General features: G+C 43.7%; 1 protein-coding gene across 2 annotated transcripts in view; it reads left to right on the forward strand.

The window, feature by feature from the left end:
* The window catches only part of grik1b (glutamate receptor, ionotropic, kainate 1b), a gene marked incomplete at both ends in the record, with an annotated part of 93,501 nt that overhangs the window by 55,018 nt on the left and 17,469 nt on the right, over positions 1 to 21,014 (forward strand). For both annotated transcript variants that reach the window (XM_084328274.1, XM_084328275.1), the window contains 4 exons: positions 2,249 to 2,430; positions 7,781 to 7,834; positions 11,125 to 11,298; positions 18,320 to 18,463. In XM_084328274.1, the coding sequence (XP_084184400.1) occupies positions 2,249 to 2,430; positions 7,781 to 7,834; positions 11,125 to 11,298; positions 18,320 to 18,463 (554 nt within the window). The remainder of the gene's footprint in view (positions 1 to 2,248; positions 2,431 to 7,780; positions 7,835 to 11,124; positions 11,299 to 18,319; positions 18,464 to 21,014) is intronic.

Below are 21,014 nucleotides of genomic sequence, written 5' to 3' on the forward strand. Positions count from 1 at the left end.
ATCGGGAGCAATTAGGGGTTAAGTGTCTTGCTCAAGGACACATCGACGCTGCCCGGGAGGTGCGGGAATCGAACCGGGAACCTCCGGATTGCCAGACGACTGCTCTACCTCCCGAGTCACTATCGCCACTTTGTGAATAGCAAACTGTGTTTCGGAGCTATTTGCACAGGCATAGCATCAGAAAAAGCCGCGCAATCCCTTTGTGAATTCGCCCCAAGAGGTATTGCTATTGTTATTATTGTTATTGCATCTACATAATTTCATGGAGCTGTAATTAAAACAACACAAGGATTCAATATCCGCAATGACCTCACTGGTGGCCATATTCAAACTCATTTACTCTCAATAACTGTCAAACTAAATGAATGTCTAAATATATCAGCATTGTTCTTTTGTGACAACACTTTATTTGCAGGACATCGGGCAGGGGATCAGTTGATGTGCTACTAGAATTACAGAAATTATATCAGTGTTGGTTTATCCTTTTTTTGTAATTATATATTTTGAAAGAACGACTCAACATCTTGAGAGACAGACAGAGTTGTATTATGAATACAGTTCATTGTAATTTTGAGCAGAGTCACCCAGCATTAATATTCGTCCCTCTCGAATGCAGTAATAGGGCCACATGAGAAGCCCTCCAGGATGTAATAGGATTTCTCAACAAATGCATTTCCTCTTCGCTTAATATCTGATATCATTATCGGAGGTTTGCCCGTCGACTCTCCTTCTATACAAATAAAGTTTCTTATTGTCTCACCTCAGGGGTTATGTTGATCCTAATAACCGTGGCGGATATGAGTTTACAAGCTTTCTTCATAGTTAAACACCAAGATATCCTGGATAGTGATGGCTTGCTAAATAGTTTATATTTTTCATTAGTTCCAGCTTAGAGCTACACTAAAAAGATGAAAAAAATTCTACTGCACACTGACCGAAGAGCTTCAGATCCATGGCATAACTTTCCATAACTTGTATGTATATATTCTTTATTACAACAAATACAGTATAGTAGAGGACACCCCCCCCTCTCCTGAAACTAACAACACCAACTCTACCTTTCAATAAACAAATAAATCCATTCATCCACGCAATGTAAAGCTTTCCTTTCATCACAACGTCTTGCAATCTAAATGATTTGCAGTCTAACCGTTGAATAGAATGTTGCCGGTTTGACTCCTGGACTGACAGGACAGGTCTTGGTGGGGAAAGTAAATGGATTTCCCCACCGCTGAAGTTACCTTTATCAAGGCACTAACCCCAACCCCCCACTTCTCCAGTGGAGCTGCTCAGTGACTAACAGTATGAAACAGTGGTTGTACTGGGCGGCTCCCAGGTTTGATTGATTGATTGATTGAAAACTTTATTAACAGATTGCAGAATGGGTACAGTACAGTACAGCTCAATACATACAATTGTTAAGGGGATGCAGACCAGCGAAAGACTTTCGTCTTGTTTACATCAGGGTCCCCCATTTTCAATTAATCGTAACATATATGACATACACAACATACAGATAGACAGTACTGCTACATCTATACATTTATGACATATCAGATTTGCAAATACAGTACTGTTTGTGATACCAAAAGAGTCCAGAAAAGAGAGTATATACATTTGACGTAGAAACTGTACATTGGAGGGCAGGTGGGGGGGGGGGGGGGGGGGGGGGGACTGTACATTGGAGGTGGTTGGGTGGGTGGGGTGGGACACTGTACAACTGTACAAGCAAAACTGTACATTGTACAGGTGGAACTGTGAAGCAGTGTTGATGGCTGAAAAAGAGCAAGTGAGCTCAGTCAGTGTAAATACTGGGTAAACAAAGCTCTTTGGCTGTATAGTACACACGTATTGTGCTTTAGCAGCCTACTCCTGATGCTCCAGCCCCTTCGACGCATGTTTGGTGAATGTATCAATAACATAAAATCACCCTGGAGCTCAAAATGACTATGTGGTGGTGGCTCATTTGCATATTTCCCCTGAGCCAGCTGGGCTACTCGTGTGTAGGGCTGGGTATCGACATTTGATACTTCTATTATATTGAATGGCTTCAATACTATTGACGGAAGTTATCAAATTAAATGTAGTGTGTCATTCAATACCATATAATCTATCAGATCCTTAAATATTTTCTTACTGCATTGTACTTTATATTTCAGTACTTATCTGTGTGTATTCTGTGTACCCCAAGCAAACAGGCTAAACTCCTGGCTAATGTTTATTTTCTTCCTCCCCCTTTTAATTTAAGGGTTGATCCGCTTGCAAGAGTTGATCAAAGCTCCATCCAGATACAGCATTAAGATCAAGATCCGACAGCTGCCGACCGGCAGCAAAGACGCCCGTCCTCTGCTGAAGGAGATGAAGAAGGGGAAGGAGTTCTATGTGATCTTCGACTGCTCCTATCAGACCTCAGCCGATGTTCTCAAGCAGGTCAGCAGAAGCTGCTAGAAGCCTTCCTCACAGGTGTTGTCCTAACTTGTTAGGGGCTGTTGTGGGTCAGTGTTATGGGGCCACGTTTTTTGAAAAGTGTGTTATTGTGTATTTCTTTCTTTTCTCTATTGATCTGAGAGTTTGTGAACGACTTTGTTGCTTAATTGTATTGAAAGGTGCAAAAAAGAAAAGAAAAAAAAGGTAAATGCCAATGGTGCCTTTATATATATATACATACAGTATATAGGGGCCTGAAAACATTTATTTTTAACAAGGCATTTGCCTGAATTATTCTTTTATGTTTCTTCCATTTCATTGGTTGTTTTATTCATTTTAATTGTTTTTATTCATTTAATTTTTTATCTTTATCTCCTGTAACACTTTGAGATTGTCACAAATATGAAGTGCGTTACAAATTGAAATTATTATTATTATTATTATTATTATTATTATTATTATTATTATTATTATTATTATTATTATTATTATTATTATTATTATTATTATTATTATTATTATTATTATTATTATTATTATTATTATTATTATTATTATTATTATTATTATTATTATTATTATTATAATAATATAGCGCTAGGGCGGTTAGGTGGTCGAGCGGAGATTGCGTTCGTCACCAGCCCCGGAGCTGTGAGCTTGGTTCGCCTGTTCTAATCCAGCTCACAGCTCCGGGGTTGTCACCAGCTTGGCTGGCCGTCTGCACTGATACAATTGGCTGTATCAGAGGGTGGGAGAAGCTGGCGGGGTGGGTCCGGGTCGTTGTAAACAGCGACTCCTACAGTTCGGCCGGGGCGCCTGCTAAGGCGGATTGGACGTGAGGGGGATAGTGTGGTCCTCCCACACGCTACGCCCTCTCAATGAGAATCCGCGCTGCCAGGTGAAAAGAATCGGTGATTGGCTGGACGTGTGTCGGAGGAAGCACGTGGTAGCCTCCACTCTCCCAAATGATCTGACTGTGGGGGGTAAAGCGCAGCGACCAGGAAGGGACTGGGAATTGGCATACGACTAACATTGGGATGGGACGGCAGAGGCAACCATGCAAGGTGCCAACCTGCTCATCGGGAGCAGTTATGGGTTAAGTGTCTTGCTCAAGGACACTTCGACACGCTGCCCGGGAGGAGCGGGAATTGAACCGGGAACCTCCGGATTACCAGACTACTGCTTTACCTCCCGAGCCACTCTCGCCCCTGTAAACATACATATATAATATATTTATTTGTATGCTCGCTCAATCACTCACTCACTCACTCACTCACTCACTCACTCACTCACTCACTCACTCACTCACTCACTCACTCACTCACTAAAATGCCACATCCCATCCAAACTTTATATATTCAATGGAGCCTGTGACTCCCTGCTATTTGGGTGTTTCTGTGTCACTTCCAGTTTAATATCCACTATACGCAAGTCAAATCCTATCCCTTCTGAAATCCCAGCGAAATCACTTTTGTATCCAGACGTGCACATTTAAAACCAAAGTCCGTATAGAGAAGAGTAATTGGAAACGCCACACGGACATGAGCAAATTGAGACGTTTAGATACTTGTTAATGCACACGGCACACACACACAAACCAAAAGGAAGCAACTCAAGAAACTCAAGGGGAGGAAAAAGAGAAAAGAAACAAAGACAAAAGAAAAGTAATTTGCAAGACCAGGGTATAGATATTCTAGATATGGATGGATGGCATTTGATTTGTGTTGGCTAGAGCAGAACGGTGGTGTGAACAGGCAGTCAGAGGTAAATCTGTGATCAACCCCGTTCTCTGTTTCCTCTAGTCTAGATACTATATATTCTCTGTTTCACCAAGATACTATTTTCTGTTTCCTCTAGATACTATATATTCTCTGTTTCACCAAGATACTATTCTCTGTTTCCTCTAGATCAGAGGTCGGCAATCTGTTTTTAATTAACCGTCTGTAGTGTGATAGTAAAGGGTTAACCTTCTGTAGTGTGGTAGTGAAAGGGTTAAGGAAACAAGACACATTCTCAGTGATCAAGATATTTGATATTTAAGAAGTCATGCATTGTACAACACAACATATATGTATCAAATATTATGTATTTCAGAAGCAAAAATTAATCCAAGCATTTGAATCTAGACAAAGATTTCCCTCATCTCAGCCAGTGGACATCTGAGCAATAATGGCAAAATAATGGCGCAGCCATAGAGCCTGACATACCTACCTTCCAAACATCGAATAAAAGTGTGGACATGACTCCAGTGTCATGACATGCCAGATCCCGGTGTTGCTGATGAGGAGGATGAGTGCTAGAATAACTTTCTCCAGAAGAGTGTTGTGTTTTTTTCATGTCACACACTCCTCCTCCATGAGAGACATAAAACATTTTATGACACACTTTCAACTTTTATCCCTACAAATTATCTGTCACACTGCCGAGCAACGGATATTACTTCTGACTTGAAGAAAGAGACTTTCTTTTTTTCCATTTTTAAAAGCCCCGGCACGCAATTGTGCAACAGCCAACAAGAGACACACACTGACACACATACACACACAGAAGCACAGGGGGAGGGAGATGCCTCATATATTGTGCAACCCTTTGCTCTCTAGTAACGATTTATGTTAAAGCGCTTGTGATTCCTGCAACACAGTGCTTCAGAGACAGGGAGTGCGAGAAGGGCAAACTTGGCAGAGATAGTGAGTGGTTGCGCTCTTCGTGTTATCAAGACGCCTCGTCTGTACCCAGCCTAATACTGTTATTCTCACTCAATACAGAACAAACGGCGCTCTGTGTGTTGACTCATAAAGGAAACAACATTTTGCATCTTATATGGGACGGGTGGCAACCTTCCCTCTCCAAGAGCACAAGGACAGCCTCCTTTGTAGGCTTTGTGTTCGAATGGAAGTCCATCACGCTCATGCTCAATATGTTGAAAAAACAATATCCTCTTCTCATTCTGTGTAGAATGGTAGGTCGCTGTCTCTTGGCGTTTCGACATATAGCCTACCCATCCTTACTTATGCTGGTTTAACATTCTGATAATTTGTGGTTGTGAGAGGGTAACCTACACACCACTGATACCTGTATGGTCGTGAGAGGGTAACCTACACACCACTGATACCTGTATGGTCGTGAGAGGGTAACCTACACACCACTGATACCTGTCTGGTCGTGAGAGGGTAACCTACACACCACTGATACCTGTATGGTCGTGAGAGGGCAGCCTACACACCACTGATACCTGTATGGTTGTGAGAGGGTAACCTACACACCACTGATACCTGTATGGTCGTGAGAGGGTAACCTACACACCACTGATACCTGTATGGTCGTGAGAGGGTAACCTACACACCACTGATACCTGTATGGTCGTGAGAGGGTAACCTACACACCACTGATACCTGTATGGTTGTGAGAGGGCAGCCTACACACCACTGATACCTGTATGGTTGTGAGAGGGTAACCTACACACCACTGATACCTGTATGGTCATGAGAGGGTAACCTACACACCACTGATACCTGTATGGTCGTGAGAGGGTAACCTACACACCACTGATACCTGTATGGTCGTGAGAGGGTAACCTACACACCACTGATACCTGTATGGTTGTGAGAGGGCAGCCTACACACCTGGCTGATACCTGTATGGTTGTGAGAGGGCAGCCTACACACCTGGCTGATACGTATGGTTGTGAGGAGGCAGCCTATACACCACTGATACCTGTATGGTTGTGAGAGGGTAACCTACACACCACTGATACCTGTATGGTTGTGAGGAGGCAGCCTACACACCACTGATACCTGTATGGTTGTGAGAGGGTAACCTACACACCACTGATACCTGTATGGTTGTGAGAGGGCAGCCTACTGTGAGATCCACTTGTTTTTCAATGTGTACATAATGTAAATATCTGTAGATGACAGCATCTACTCTGACGGATCTATAGAGGAACAGCAGCTTTCATTCGTGTGTGTTTTCAAGTTAGACTGGGGAGCCACAGACAGACAAAGCCACAGAGCAGGGTGTGTGGGTGCCAAGGTCGTCAGCCGAGTTGTTAACACCAACAACTGATAGCCGCTGGTGGGGAAGATTTGGTCAGAGAGAGAGATAGAGCTATGGGGAAGAGATAGAAAGGGCGTTAGAGTGGATCAGTAGGTGACAAGAGCCGTTGCCATGGCATTGTGTCACTTAGTAACAAGAGAAGGGGCGTGACTATGGGGATGGCCACCGGTTGCTAGGGGAAAGACGTTATAGCTGTGAGTTCTTTTGGTTAGACTCAGACTAAGAAACGAAGCGTAGACACGTAGACAGAGAGACCTCAGAAGCTAGAGGGTGGGGGAAGGGAAGCTGACGCATAGCCCCCACCCTCCAGTTGCCACGAGCTAGCTTCAGCTAACAGGGAAGGCTTTTGGATAACACTAGGCCGCGACAACCACCGGGCTGATAGAGAGGGAGAGATCATTAGAATAATGAATTCAATAGCAGTCAAAGACTTTTCAGAACAGGTTCCATCTTGTACAGAGTATGTGTATGGAAATAAACGTCAACATCCAGGAGAGGTATCCTGTTTCCAGTGTGTCGTTAATGTTTTTGAGACTAATGCATCAATGGGGGAAGATATCGTGTATCAGCTAGTACGATGAGAAAGAGATAAACACAACGCAGAAACTTCACGGAGCCACCGGTGACAAGGTGATTACTGGCTGATAACACGAGAATCCACCACTGATACCTGCATACTAGTCCCATGGCGTTTCATGACACAATGATAAACATGCACGGAAATGGGGGACCCAATGAAAGCCAATGGAAAAAGAAGGCGGGCCAAAGACCCAGGGATTCGTTGAGATTGAAGTTTAAATCAGCAAGCCTAAGTGTGATTGGATGACAGAATTTGGTTTTAAACTGAATCAAACCGCACTTTTTTACTCTGTCTATTCTATTTCATTATTTCTATTACTGAATGAAACCGTAAACAGAGAGGCCTATTGGGATTTAAAACTGTGATTTACCTTACCTTGCTACCTCTCTATCTTTTTTATGCTCGCTTATGCCTGTATTTTTCTTTACTGCTGTGAAGCACTTTGAACTGCAATTTCTGTATGAAAAGTGCTATACAAATAAAGTATATTATATTATTATTATTATTATTATTATTATTATTATTATTATTATTATTATTATTATTATTATTATTATTATTATTATTATTATTATTATTATTATTATTATTATTATAGATTAAACGATGGCTGCAGCGATCGACTCGGAGGCCCCTTGTAATGGACTGGTAGATTGAAAAGACATGGTTGCCCTCCACCCTTGCTCTAGATACCATCTGTTTTCTTGTTTCCTGTAGATACTATCCATGGGGATGATGACAGAATACTACCACTTCTTCTTCACAACCCTGGTAATATGAACCTGTTGGCGTCGAGCCACCCCCCCCCCCCCCACCCCCCTCCCAGACTCACTCCACAGTTCACCCAGAAGGTTCTTTAATTTAAACAATTGCTCACATCTGTGGTTTGCCATATAAGTGGATTGGAGGATCTGATTGATTGGTAAAAAGCCCCGTCCTACAACATGTAGTTCCATCGTCTTAATTGAGCAGCGCTCTTATCCACGAGCGAGTACAGTAGATTTTGAAGTGTGTGCTGGAGGTTATGCTGTGTAGTTATAGATTGTGCCCGATGATGAACTCAAACATCTGCGGTTTGGTTTATAATTGGATCAAAGGATGTGTAGGCTTTGGCCAAATGCCATTGTATTACATATTGTTCCTCTGTTTTAATTTAAGTGTTACCCTGACTGAGTAAGCCATGTCTATTTTTAGCTTAGTCTTATTAACCTAGGCTTTCACAACCTTGAGGACCTCTCAAAATGAAAATCAGATCCACAGAAAAATCTCTTATATAACCTGGCAGTATGTATGTATCTAGCAGTACATCCTCCTTGTGTTTTCACATTTTGAGAGGCACCCAGACAGGCCTGTGCACCCAAATGCGGATGGTCATTTCGTCCACATTGACGTGAAACCAGTTTGTGAAGCATACATGAACCATGGAACAAAATTATTTACAATGGTAACACACAATTTTCACATGCTTTAAATGCCTATGTCAACGGAATTTACAATATGGGGCACTTGCCTAAAAGGTCTGTGAATCCCTGCATTAAAGGCTCAATGGACGGTCATTTTGCTCTTATGTCATGCTCAGGTTGGGATTCCTTTAACACATTAATTGCCAATGACGAGTTAACTCGTTATTGCCCGCCAATCGTTGGACGGCAACAACGAGTATACTCGTTATTATGATCATTATTTCTAGGGATGTCCGATATTATCGACCTACCGATATTATCGGCCGATATTGGCATTAAAATGTGATATCGGAAATTATCGGTATCGGTTTTCAATTTCTTTTTACAAAAAATTTATTTATTTTTTTTACATTTATTTAACCTTTATTTACCCAGGCAAGCAAGTAAGAACAAATTCTGATTTTATTTATTGTCAAAAGTATGCATAATGTTGTGTTAATTCCACGACAAGAGATATGTAAGGGATAATGTATAGCTACGAGGTCATTGTCGCAAAATAATTGACCGACACGGAGTTTAAAATACAGAGGCGCCGCGCCGAGGTGTTTTAAACGTCAGTGAAGGTCAATTATTTTGCGACAATGACCGAGTATAGCTATACATTATCCCGCTTATTACATGGCTAACTTACTAACAATATACCTAATTAATTTTACATCGACAAGACGAGATCAAATGCAGACACAGTTCTGTTCTGGCTCCGCTGTCATCGTCACACACACTCCGCTGTCAGTGCAGCCAGCAGATGTGTCTGATTGGCTGCACTGATGCAGTGTGTCAGTGGCCTTGATTGCGAACAGCTGCGCACAGCGGTCATTATTGTTCGGCAGAGGTCCGTTATCGAGTAATAACGGACCTCTGATGAGCGCTATTGACCAATCACAAGCAAGCATTTCGGCGAATGTGAAAACGCCATGTAATAAGTAATGTTAATTACCTGAAATTATTCCGTTTTTTTGGGGGGGGGGGAACCCTGCATATATTGGTATCGGTTGATATGGGTTGATATCGGTATTGGAAATTAAGAGTTGGACAATATTGGTATATCGGTATTGGTAAAAAAGTGGCCGAGCTGCAGCGTGCAGGCGGGGTCTAAACACTCCAGCAAGACAAGCGGTCACCACAGTTGCCTCGACGAGGGTCCCTGCCTGCCCGTTCATTTTCTTTGGTGGATAACGTTGGACACACGACCGCGACCAGTATTTGGAATGGCGATCAGATAATTGGATTATTCTTTTTGCAGTACATCATAGACTGTATGCCTTGTATGCCGTGACAAATAAAACTCTTGACTTGACTATATATTATAATTTTTATCAATCTTGCGTTGATCCGATAATTTTTTTCCCGCGATTGCAGCATGCGTCTGTGGTGTGTGTATGGGCCGTGTCCCGTTGGCTGCGATCAAAGCACGGAGGGCCGCCTCCCCCCCCCTTTCGTGCATGCATGATGAAACATAATACCGATAATCTAGAGTTGATTTCAGATTGATTCAATAATCAGGCGAGAAATGGCACGATTTATAATGAAATTCAGTAAAGCGCTGTTTGACGGAGTTCCCTGGTATTACACAGTATCACTCTAAAACTATACTCATATTCACCACGGTATAAAACGGAAATGTATGGATGAAAAAATTATCAGTTTTTTGCATGTTGACCGGAAGAAACTCACTGACAATCGACGTTGTTATTAGACCCATAGCTATAATATTTAATATAGTTTTAGCCCTACAAACACCGGCATCTACCCCCATTGCATTACAGCGCTGGCACAAACGGCCATACACAAACAGCGCCATCTGGCGCTCAATGTGTTAACAAGCACAACATAAGAGCAAAAGGGCCACCGTGTGAATATGGTAACAGTGGGTCTATTTTACTCCAATGTTTACAAACATTGCTAATATAAACAAACCTTTCACAGCATCAGAAAACATTAAAAGAAAAAACATATTTACCTGTTATTCCAGTCTTTTTTTCTTTTTTTTTTTAATCTTTTCCCCCCTCCTTTTTCCTCCGATTTTCTCCCATCCCAATGTTAGTCGTTATGCCAATTCCCAATCCCCTTCCTGGTCGCTGCGCACTTACCCCCCACACTGTCGGTCTGGGAGAGTGGAGGCTACCACGTGCTTCCTCCGACACGTCCAGCCAATCAACCGCTTCTTTTCACCTGGCAGCGCGGATTCTCACTGAGAGGGCGTAGCGTGTGGAAGGATCACACTATCCCACTTAGATCCTATCCGCGCTTAGCAGGCGCCCCGACCGAACTGTAGGAGTCGCTGTTTACAACGACCCGGACCCACCCCGCCAGCTTCTCCCACCCTCTAATACTGCCAATTGTATTAGTGTGAACGGCCAGCCAAGCTGGTGACAACCTCGGAGCTGTGAGCTGGATTCGAACAGGCGAATCCAGCCGCTCCGGGGTTGGTGACGAACGCAATCTCCGTCACGCCACCTGACCGCCCCCTGTTATTCCACTCTTAATCAGTTTGTGAACGACGCCGTCTGATCTGAGTGGCCTTTTGTTTATATTTGAATGATGGCTTCATGGACTTTAACCTTGAGGATGATAGCATTGTTCTCTGCCTCTGTCTAGGATCTGTTCTCCTTGGACCTGGAGCCTTATCGCTACAGTGGAGTCAACATGACAGGCTTCCGTCTCCTCAACATAGACAACCTGCAGGTGGCGTCGGTAGTGGAGAGGTGGGCCATGGAGCGCCTGCAGGCCCCCGCCAAGGTGGAGACCGGCATGATGGAAGGGATGATGACGGTGAGTAGTCGGCCGTCACAGAAGCGGAAAATCGCTGGTTCAAAGCCCCCGAATGGGCAGGAAGGGGCGGGCGGGGGAAGTTAATGAATAATGCTCTCCCATACCTCAATACCAGGTGCTGAAGTGGCCTTGAGCAAGGCACTTAACCCCCAGCTGCTCCAGTGGAGATGCTCAGCAGCCAACAGTGTAAAGACTGTGGTTGTACTGGGCAGCTCCCATGTCTGAATGTACAGAGTGTGGAGCAAGGCATTGCTGAAAAAGAGCATCTGTGCTCAGCAAACCTACCCTAGGTAAAATAAAAGAGCATCTGTGCTCAGCGAACCTACCCAAGGTAAAATAAAAGAGCATCTGTGCTCAGCGAACCTACCCAAGGTAAAATAAAAAAGCATCTGTGCTCAGCAAACCTACCCTAGTTAAAATAAAAAAGCATCTGTGCTCAGCGAACCTACCCTAGGTAAAATAAAAAAGCATCTGTGCTCAGCGAACCTACCCTAGGTAAAATAAAAAAGCATCTGTGCTCAGCGAACCTATCCTAGGTAAAATAAAAGGTAAAAACTCCTCTGCTCAGCCTTTTGTGTTTTTTCCCCCAACTGTATGTAGTTGGGATACGCTGAAGTGATACACTGTAGTGATACTCTGTAGTGATACACTGTAGTGATACACTGTAGTGATACACTGTAATGATGCATTGTAGTGATATACTGTAGTGTATTAACAGGAGGAACATAATGCTAACAGGAGGAACATAATGATAACAACACTTGTATGCATAATTTCTTGTATGCATTTACATTTTCCTCTTCTTTCTATTTATTGGCTATAATGGAGGGAAAGCAATACTGACTTAAGGGACATTTTCCTGAACACACATGTGCAGGTGTGCGTGTGTTTGTGTGTGTGTCATTACCTAAAATCAAGTATGCAGCACGTATGTCCAAGCAGGGCAGGGCAGGTGCTGAGCCGTAAGAGCTCAACTAAAGCTCACGTAGACAAACGCAACAGCTCACAACACTACAGGGCTCCAATGTCCACTTATTTATTGCACAGCTTAGTCATAGTAACATGTTGAGCTACAAGTTCAAGTTCTTTAATAGTTGTCATACAGAAGTACAGAATACTTTCATACAAAATGCTTCTTACTGTTACGCTCCAGAGACTGTGCTAGACAAGATAGTATCAAATAACATAATAACATAATATAGCATGAATTTAGAAGAAGAAAATGAGGTCACAGTTGTTCGGTATAGACATATGTACAATGTTCTGAGTTACCATATAATATACAATACACAACTATGCAGTGTACTAATGTACAGTACTATCTAGTGCAAAGCAGAAATGGGATGAGGTACAATTTTAGGTACAATTTACAGTAAGGTGTACGAGTTGTAGTGCAATCCTTCATCCATAAATATAAAGTGTGGGGAGTGGGTGCTACAGTGTGTTTGTTTAAAGTGGGTGTGTGCTATAAAGTGTGTGTAGTGGGTGCTACAGTGTGTTTGTTTAAAGTGAGTGTGTGCGTGTGGATGTGTGTGCTATGTGTGTTTGGTGGTTGTTGTTGTGTAGTGTTCATTCATTGTTCGTTTAGCAGCCTGATGGCCTGGGGATAGAAGCTACTTCTGAGTCTTTCTGTGCTCGCCTTGAGACTCCTGTATCGCTTGCCTGACGGCAGCAGTTCAAAGAGGCAGTTGTTCGGGTGGCTCGAGTCCTTAATAATTCTCTTAGCCTTCCCCTTGCAACGCTTGTAGTAAATGTTCTGGAGGGTGGGGAGCCCCCCTCCAATTGTGCGTTCGGCTGAACGTGTCACTCTTTGTAGTCTGCTTTGGTCTTTTGCAGTGCTATTCCCAAACCAGGAGGTGATGTTGCCGGTCAAGATGCTCTCTATTGTACATGAGTAGAAGTTCTTAAGGATCTTCTGGCTGACTTGGAACTTCCTTAGGCGCCTGAGGAAGTAGAGGCGTTGTCGTGCCTTCTTCACCACACTGTTAATGTGTATGGTCCATTTCAAGTCCTCGGATATGTGGGCTCCGAGGTACTTGAAGCTGTTGACTCTCTCAACCGGTGCCCCGTCGATGCTGAGGGGGCTGTAGTCCTTGACCCCCGACCTCCTGAAGTCCACAATCATCTCCTTTGTTTTGCTGACGTTCAGGGAGAGGCTGTTTTCCTGGCACCATCCCGCCAGGACCTTGACCTCTTCCAGGTAGGCCCTCTCGTCGTTGGCAGAGATCAGGCCCACCACCACTGTGTCGTCAGCAAATTTGACGATTGTATTGCTACTCCGCTGAGCCACACAGTCGTGTGTGTACAGGGAGTAGAGGAGGGGACTCAGAACACAGCCCTGGGGGGCCCCTATGTTGAGGGTGATGGATGAGGAGGTGCAGTTGCCTGCTCTCACCACCTGGGGTCTGCCAGTCAGGAAGTCCAAGACCCACTGGCAGAGGTCATAGCCCAAGCCCAGGTCCCTGAGCTTGGCTATGAGTATGGAGGGGACTATGGTATTGAATGCCGAGCTGTAGTCGATGAATAGCATTCTCACATAGTTCCCCTGCCTCTTGTCCAGGTGTGATGCTGCTGTGTGCAGCACATGGGATATGGCGTCCTCCGTGGACCTGTTGGGGCGGTATGCAAATTGCAGGGGGTCCATGTTGATGGGGAGGGAGGAGCAGATGTAGCCCTTTACTAGCTTCTCAAAGCACTTCATGGCTATGGAGGTGAGAGCTACAGGGCGGTAGTCGTTGAGGCAAGCAGGCTTGGATTTTTTGGGTACAGGGATAATAGTGGACTTCTTCAGGCAGGTGGGGATGACAGCCTGTTCTAAGGACAGGTTAAATATGTCAGTGAATACTGGGGCCAGTTGGTCGGCACAGACTTTTAGGACGCGGCCGGGGATGCCGTCCGGACCTGCTGCCTTCCTGATATTCACTTTTTTAAAGGTCCGCCTCACCTCATGCTCTGTTACACCTGCTCTTCATCAGACTAATGTGACACCGCATGACGGCATCTTAAATAAACACATGTTGCAGTCACATGATCTAATCATGTGAACTGAGTCTCTATGTGACATAGAAATAGCATACTGTACATTGCATAGACAAGACACACACACACATACATATTACATCCATGTATGTATATATATATATATATATATATATATATATATATATATATATATATATATATATATATATATATATATATATTAGGGATGCCCCGATCATGTTTTTTGCCACCGATACCGATCACCGATCGTCGTGAGCCATATCGGCCGATACCGATCCGATACCGATCGTTTTTGATTACAACATTTTTTAATTTATTTTATATAATTTTTTTTTTTTTTATTATAAAATATATATATTATATAATTAGACTTGTACTTGTATTATCTGCGAGACATCGCCACCACGCAACAAGCTCCACTGTCTGTGTGTACTCTAGTAGCCTCCAGCTACGGCCAGGATTCTCCGGAGCTGCAGCTGGACCTATACTCGAGTAGGCTCGAGCTACGGCCAGGATTCTCCTGCGCTGCAGCTGGACCCTATTGGTATAACGTTACTATGTTCAGCAAGCCCTCAGCTCGAATACGCATCGAATCAGTGTTATAAGACATTGATATCAGGAGCTATCTGTAGCTACTGCTAGCCGGATATATAACGTTAATACAACGCCTCAGTGAATTATTTAGTTCAATGGGACATTTAGTTTTGAACAGTGAACTAACTTGCGCTAACGTGAGCTAGCTGAGGTATCATACACGTCTCTACTAGACTTGCTGGAGCATTTGTTGATGTCAGGAGCTATCGGTAGCTGGCCAGCTAGATACCGTTCGGTTAGACAATGCCTCATCATGTATTAAACTAAAAGTGAATAGTTGACTGGGTCATTTTGTAACGGTAGCTAAGCTAACGTTAGCTCAGGGAGACGCCGTCCTCCCGTGTCCCGTCTCACTAGACTAGACCCGTGTTTACATGCGTGCGGGAGGGGCTGGAGGGATGAGCAGACGCCGCACCACCCGGTGTCTGAGACAGAACTCAGCGACAGCGAGTGAGATCGGTTTAGAGAAGAGAAGCTTGAGAAGCTCTGTGGGAGCTGGACATGTCAGATTCCACTATAACTGAGAGAAGCAACAGTGTGTTTCATTAGATTGAAGTGGTTGGACACAGGGCTCCATTGGTCATGGTTTGATAATACTCCTGTTGCCCTGTGGCCAAACACGTAATGAACCACTGCTGCTGCTTCTCTCAGTTATATTGTCCAACTCCCACAGAGGGGTGTTGCTGTTTGTGTTTATTACATCAAATCAACCCACAGTAGGGCTGAGCCCAAACGTTCGAACGTTCGAAACTTCGTTCGTTATGTTGGCATTCGAATTCTAAATCAACATTCGAATTAAAACATTTTAATAAAGATTTTAAAAGAATATTTTTTTTTATTACATTTTTTTTTCATTCTGTTTAAACCAATGGGTTTTTTCTTCACAGTTGCAGATAAACTAGATTAGGATACACTAATATTATAGTATTAAAAAAACTGATGAGTTATATTATATTCATTAAAGAAAGTTGATTTAATTGATTTAGTTGGGCTGGGGCTTCTGCCTGGGCTGGGTCTGGGTCTGGAAAGTTGATAAAAAAAAATATACTAATTTAATCAGATTAATCACTTTATTCAAATTGAGGATTTAGCTTGAGGATATTTAAAAAAATAAATATTAAATTTCCTTTTAATTAAAAACGAAGGTTCGAACGTCCGTTCGAAAAACCCTGACGAAGTTCGAATCCCAAAAACATGCTTCGGGGACAGCCTTAACCCACAGCTTTTATATTTTACTCAAGGAATCTGTATCGTGTGTTATGCCTCTATGTCAAAAATTATGGTGCTGGTCATGATGATGATGGTGGTGATTAGGGATGCCCCGATCATGTTTTTTGCCACCGATACCGATCACCGATCGTCTTGAGCCATATCGGCCAATACCGATACCGATACAGATCGTTTTTGGTTTTATAAAAATAAAAAATATATATAGATATATACTTATTTTTATTTTTTTTATATAAAATATATATATTATATAATTATACTTGTAGTTGTATTATCTGCGAGACATCGCCACTACGCAACAAGTCAAAATGCTCGCTATCTCCACTGTCTGTGTGTATACTCTGCTTTGGTCAAATCACATTCAGCATGCCCTCAGCAGGGTATATCTGCGGCTGCGGCTCTGCAGATATACCCTACTCCCTCAGCTAGCCCCTTTCGTGACTGCGATGCAAGCCGGGGCTCGAATACGCATCGAATCAATGTTATAAGACATTGATATCAGGAGCTATCTGTAGCTACTGCTAGCCTGCTAGATAACGTTAAGACAACGCCTCAGTGAACTATTTAGTTTAATGGGACATTTCGTTTTGAACAGTGAGCTAAGGTGAGCTAACGTGAGCTAACGTGAGCTAACGGAGGTATCATGCACTACTAGACTATTGCTGGAGCATTTGTTGATATCAGGAGCTATCAGTAGCTAGCCGGCTAGATACCGTTAGACAATGCCTCATGTATTAAACTAAAAGTGAATAGTTGACTGGGTAATTTTGTTTAAACAGTAACGATAGCTAGGTAGCTAACGTTAGCTCACGGAGGTCTCATGCACTAGAGCAGACTGCCCGAGGCATTAGGAGCCTCTGTGTTTACACGGGTGCGGGAGGGGCAGGGGAGGAGGAGGAGGAGCGGCAGTTTGCAGCTCTGTGTGTCAGAGAGAAGTCAGCAAGTGAGATCTCCGCTAAGAATTGGATCATGTTTTTCGATCGGTTTTCACGATCGGCGAAAATAAAGCATTATCGGAATTCACCGATCTCATATTTATACTGAATATCGGCCGATACCGATCGCTGGCCGATCGATCGGGGCATCCCTAGTGGTGATGGTGGTCATGATGATGGTGGTGGTGGTCATGATGATGATGATGATGATGGTGGTGGTCATGATGATGGTGGTGGTGATGATGGTGGTGGTGGTCATGGTGGTGGTGGTGATCATGATGATGATGATGGTGGTGGTGGTGGTCATGATGATGGTGGTGGTGATGATGATGGTGGTCATGATGATGGTGGTGATGATGATGATGATGATGATGATGATGGTGGTCATGAGGATGATGATGATGATGGTCATGATGATGATGATGATGATGATGATGATGATGATGATGATGATGGTGGTGGTCATGGTGGTGATGATGATGGTGGTGGTGGTGATGATGATGATGACGATGATGATGGTGATGATGATGATGGTGGTGGTCATGATGATGGTGATGATGATGATGATGATGATGATGATGATGATGATGATGATGATGATGGTGGTGGTGATGATGACGATGACGATGATGATGATGATGATGATGATGACGATGATGATGATGATGATGATGGTGGTGATGATAATAATGGTGATGATGGTGATGGTGGTAGTGGTGATGATGATGATGATGATGATGATGATGATGATGATGATGATGATGATGATGATGGTGGTGATGATGATGGTGGTGGTGGTCATGATGATGGTGGTGGTCATGATGATGATGATGGTGGTGGTCATGATGATGGTGGTTGTGTTCATGATGATGATGATGATGATGGTGGTGATGATGATGGTGGTTGTGGTCATGATGATGGTGGTGGTGGTCATGGTGGTGGTGGCGGTCATGATGATGGTGGTGGTGGTCATGATGATGATGATGATGATGATGGTGGTGATGATGATGGTGGTGGTGGTCATGATGATGGTGGTGGTCATGATGATGATGGTGGTGGTGGTCATGATGATGGTGGTGGTGATGATGATGATGATGATGATGATGATGATGGTGGTGGTGATGATGATGGTGGTGGTGGTCATGATGATGGTGGTGGTGGTCATGGTGGTGGTCATGGTGGTGGTCATGATGATGATGATGATGGTGGTGATGATGATGATGATGATGATGGTGATGATATTTCCTGTGTGTTCTCAGACTGAAGCAGCTCTCATGTACGATGCCGTCTACATGGTGGCTGCTGCCTCTCAACGCGCCACTCAGATCACCGTCAGTTCCCTCCAGTGTCACCGACACAAACCCTGGCGCTTCGGATCCCGCTTCATGAACATGTTCAAAGACGTGAGTCTAGTTTATGAATTCACACAGACACCCCCCCACTACCACCACCACCATCACCACCCAACACCACCATATCCTAACCATACACAAACCATAACCATTTTCAAACCTCGCCAACTATTCATTTTAGTTTTAGAGTTATGATCTAATGAGGGAGGGAGGGAAGTGTGTGTGTGTGTGTGTGTGTGTGTGTGTGTGTGTGTGTGTGTGTGTGTGTGTGTGTGTGTGTGTGTGTGTGTGTGTGTGTGTGTGTGTGTGTGTGTGTGTGTGTGTGTGTGTGTGGGTGTGTGTGTGTGTGTGTGTGTGTGTGTGTGTGTGTGCGTGTGTGTGTGTATGCGCGTGTCCCATCACATTCTAAATGAATCCTTTTGATGATTCACATCACGTGTTGTCTGGTGCCATCTGTCGATTTGCAGAATTATCTGTAGCTGTCTAGCTGTCGAGGACACTAATGAGAGACGTGTGTTGTTGCATTTATAGCACCGTACCTGCTTACACCAAACCATGCTATGATGTGTTAATTAGACCTGGGATAAATCTAGTTGTGACTACAGTTCAGGAAATCAATATACTGTATTATCAGAGTTCAGCTGGCCTCTGTAGAAAACCATGTTTTAAAGTATTTAAAGTAATATATGATGATCAACACAAGTATTTTCAGCTTAAGACTGCATCTGAAGTAATCATTCCTCATATATCGAGGCAATGCCGTTAGACAGTCTATTGTGAGACTATTGTGAATCCACAGCACACCAGGATAAAATATTAATAATTAAGGATTCATTGAATAATCAAGGATTCAATTAATTATTGATTAATCAATTATTGATCTGACAGAGGGGACATGGTAAACAAAGAGATGGAACCACGTTGAAAAGCGGGAGGGAGACAGACGCGGTTAGTCCCGGTGTCATTACTTGAGTTTAATTATTATTATTGTGTGGCGTCGTCGACTCTCTGGAGATAATATTAATTTGAATGTAATAGGCTCTTTTCTTCTATTGCTCTCTCGCTCTAATGAGATGTTTCTTTTGATGAATGAGCTATTCAATTACCGTGGCCTGGTAGTGGAGGACAAAGACAACGCCCCGGCGCCTCAGGAGAGAAAGATCCAAGAGCCCAGAAGGGGGACATGGACTCTTTCTCTACATCACATCGGCAGAGACTCAGCCGCCAACAGCCAATCCGTTGGTTGGTCTACACTACTGTTGGTTGGACGTCGCTGTGAGGCTTTCGCCTTTTTATTGGTTAGCAATCCGTGTTGGTGTATTGTGTTCCGTCCTGCTGCTACTAACGATAAATGAGAGATCCTGCCATCGAGCATTCATTTTATTGCATCAAACTTGGCAAGAAGAGAACCTATTGGTTACCGAAGATCAACCGACTGGAAGAATTCCCAAACAATAAGAGACAAATATTGACATTTACCGTCCCTGCACGACGGCATTGAAGGAAACACATCAGATGTTTACAGACAGTTCTGTGGCGGTTGAGTGAAATTAAGTTTTGGGTTGGGTCCATGGATGAAGTATTGTCATGTGATATCATGGTGACCAATGGTAATGCAGGGTTACCAACTGTGTCATTCCACGGATGCCCATATAGACCAGCGTTGGACCACGGACCACCGTTTGCTAACATTTTGTCCCGATGAATCTCCAACCCATTTTGAGAGTGCACTGGTGCGCGGATGTTCATGGATGTTCAGTGTTCACGCCGGATATTGGCGGCTATGAAATCTCCCGCTTAACCTCCTCACCCCAACCCCCCACCCCCCAACCCACACTCCACAGTCCACTCCAGCCCGAAAGATAAGATCTCTGGATTCTCCAATCAGAGGAGATCGTGGCTATCCCATGTTCTCAGTCTATATGTAACTGTAATAATGACACCAACACATGGCGAGAGACACACTTTTGATTGGCGCGGACTTAGCCAGGAGCTTAATGAGAGAAATCAGTCTCCCGCGTAGGGCCAACTTGGTCTAACAGATGTGTGCAATGTTGTAAATTAATCAAAGAGTACTGATAGTCCATAGATAACCAAGACCCCCCCCCCATGCCACCGCAGACACACGCACGCACGCACGCACGCACGCACGCACGCACGCACGGACACACACACACACACACACACACATGCATGTCAAACTTATCCCAAGAACATGGAGATAAGCTCACCCAGCAGCAGTTCTCATAAATGCTAAAGACTATATATCGGCGGCCATGTTTACAGAGTGGAGGACGTTCATTGTAGTGTTAGCACGTCATTTGGATCTGAAATACATGTTTGTTTTCTTTTTGTTTTGTTATTTCTGTTGCTCGTGTGTGTGTGTGTGTGTGTGTGTGTGTGTGCACTCGTGCGTGCGTTGCCAGAAGAAACAGCACCTTGTCAGTGATGCTCATTTCTCCTCCTCCTCGTCCTCAGGCAGAGTTTAATTTCCCTTTTTATTTCATATTGTTGTCGTAACAAGTAGTCCAGAGGGCAGGACGGTACTTTGGCATCATTATAACATTACTACATCTCGGACGCTTGTTAGTGGTCGGCGTTA

Source organism: Notolepis coatsorum (genome assembly GCF_963971535.1).
Source record: "Notolepis coatsorum genome assembly, chromosome: 1".
NCBI lineage: Eukaryota > Metazoa > Chordata > Actinopteri > Aulopiformes > Paralepididae > Notolepis > Notolepis coatsorum.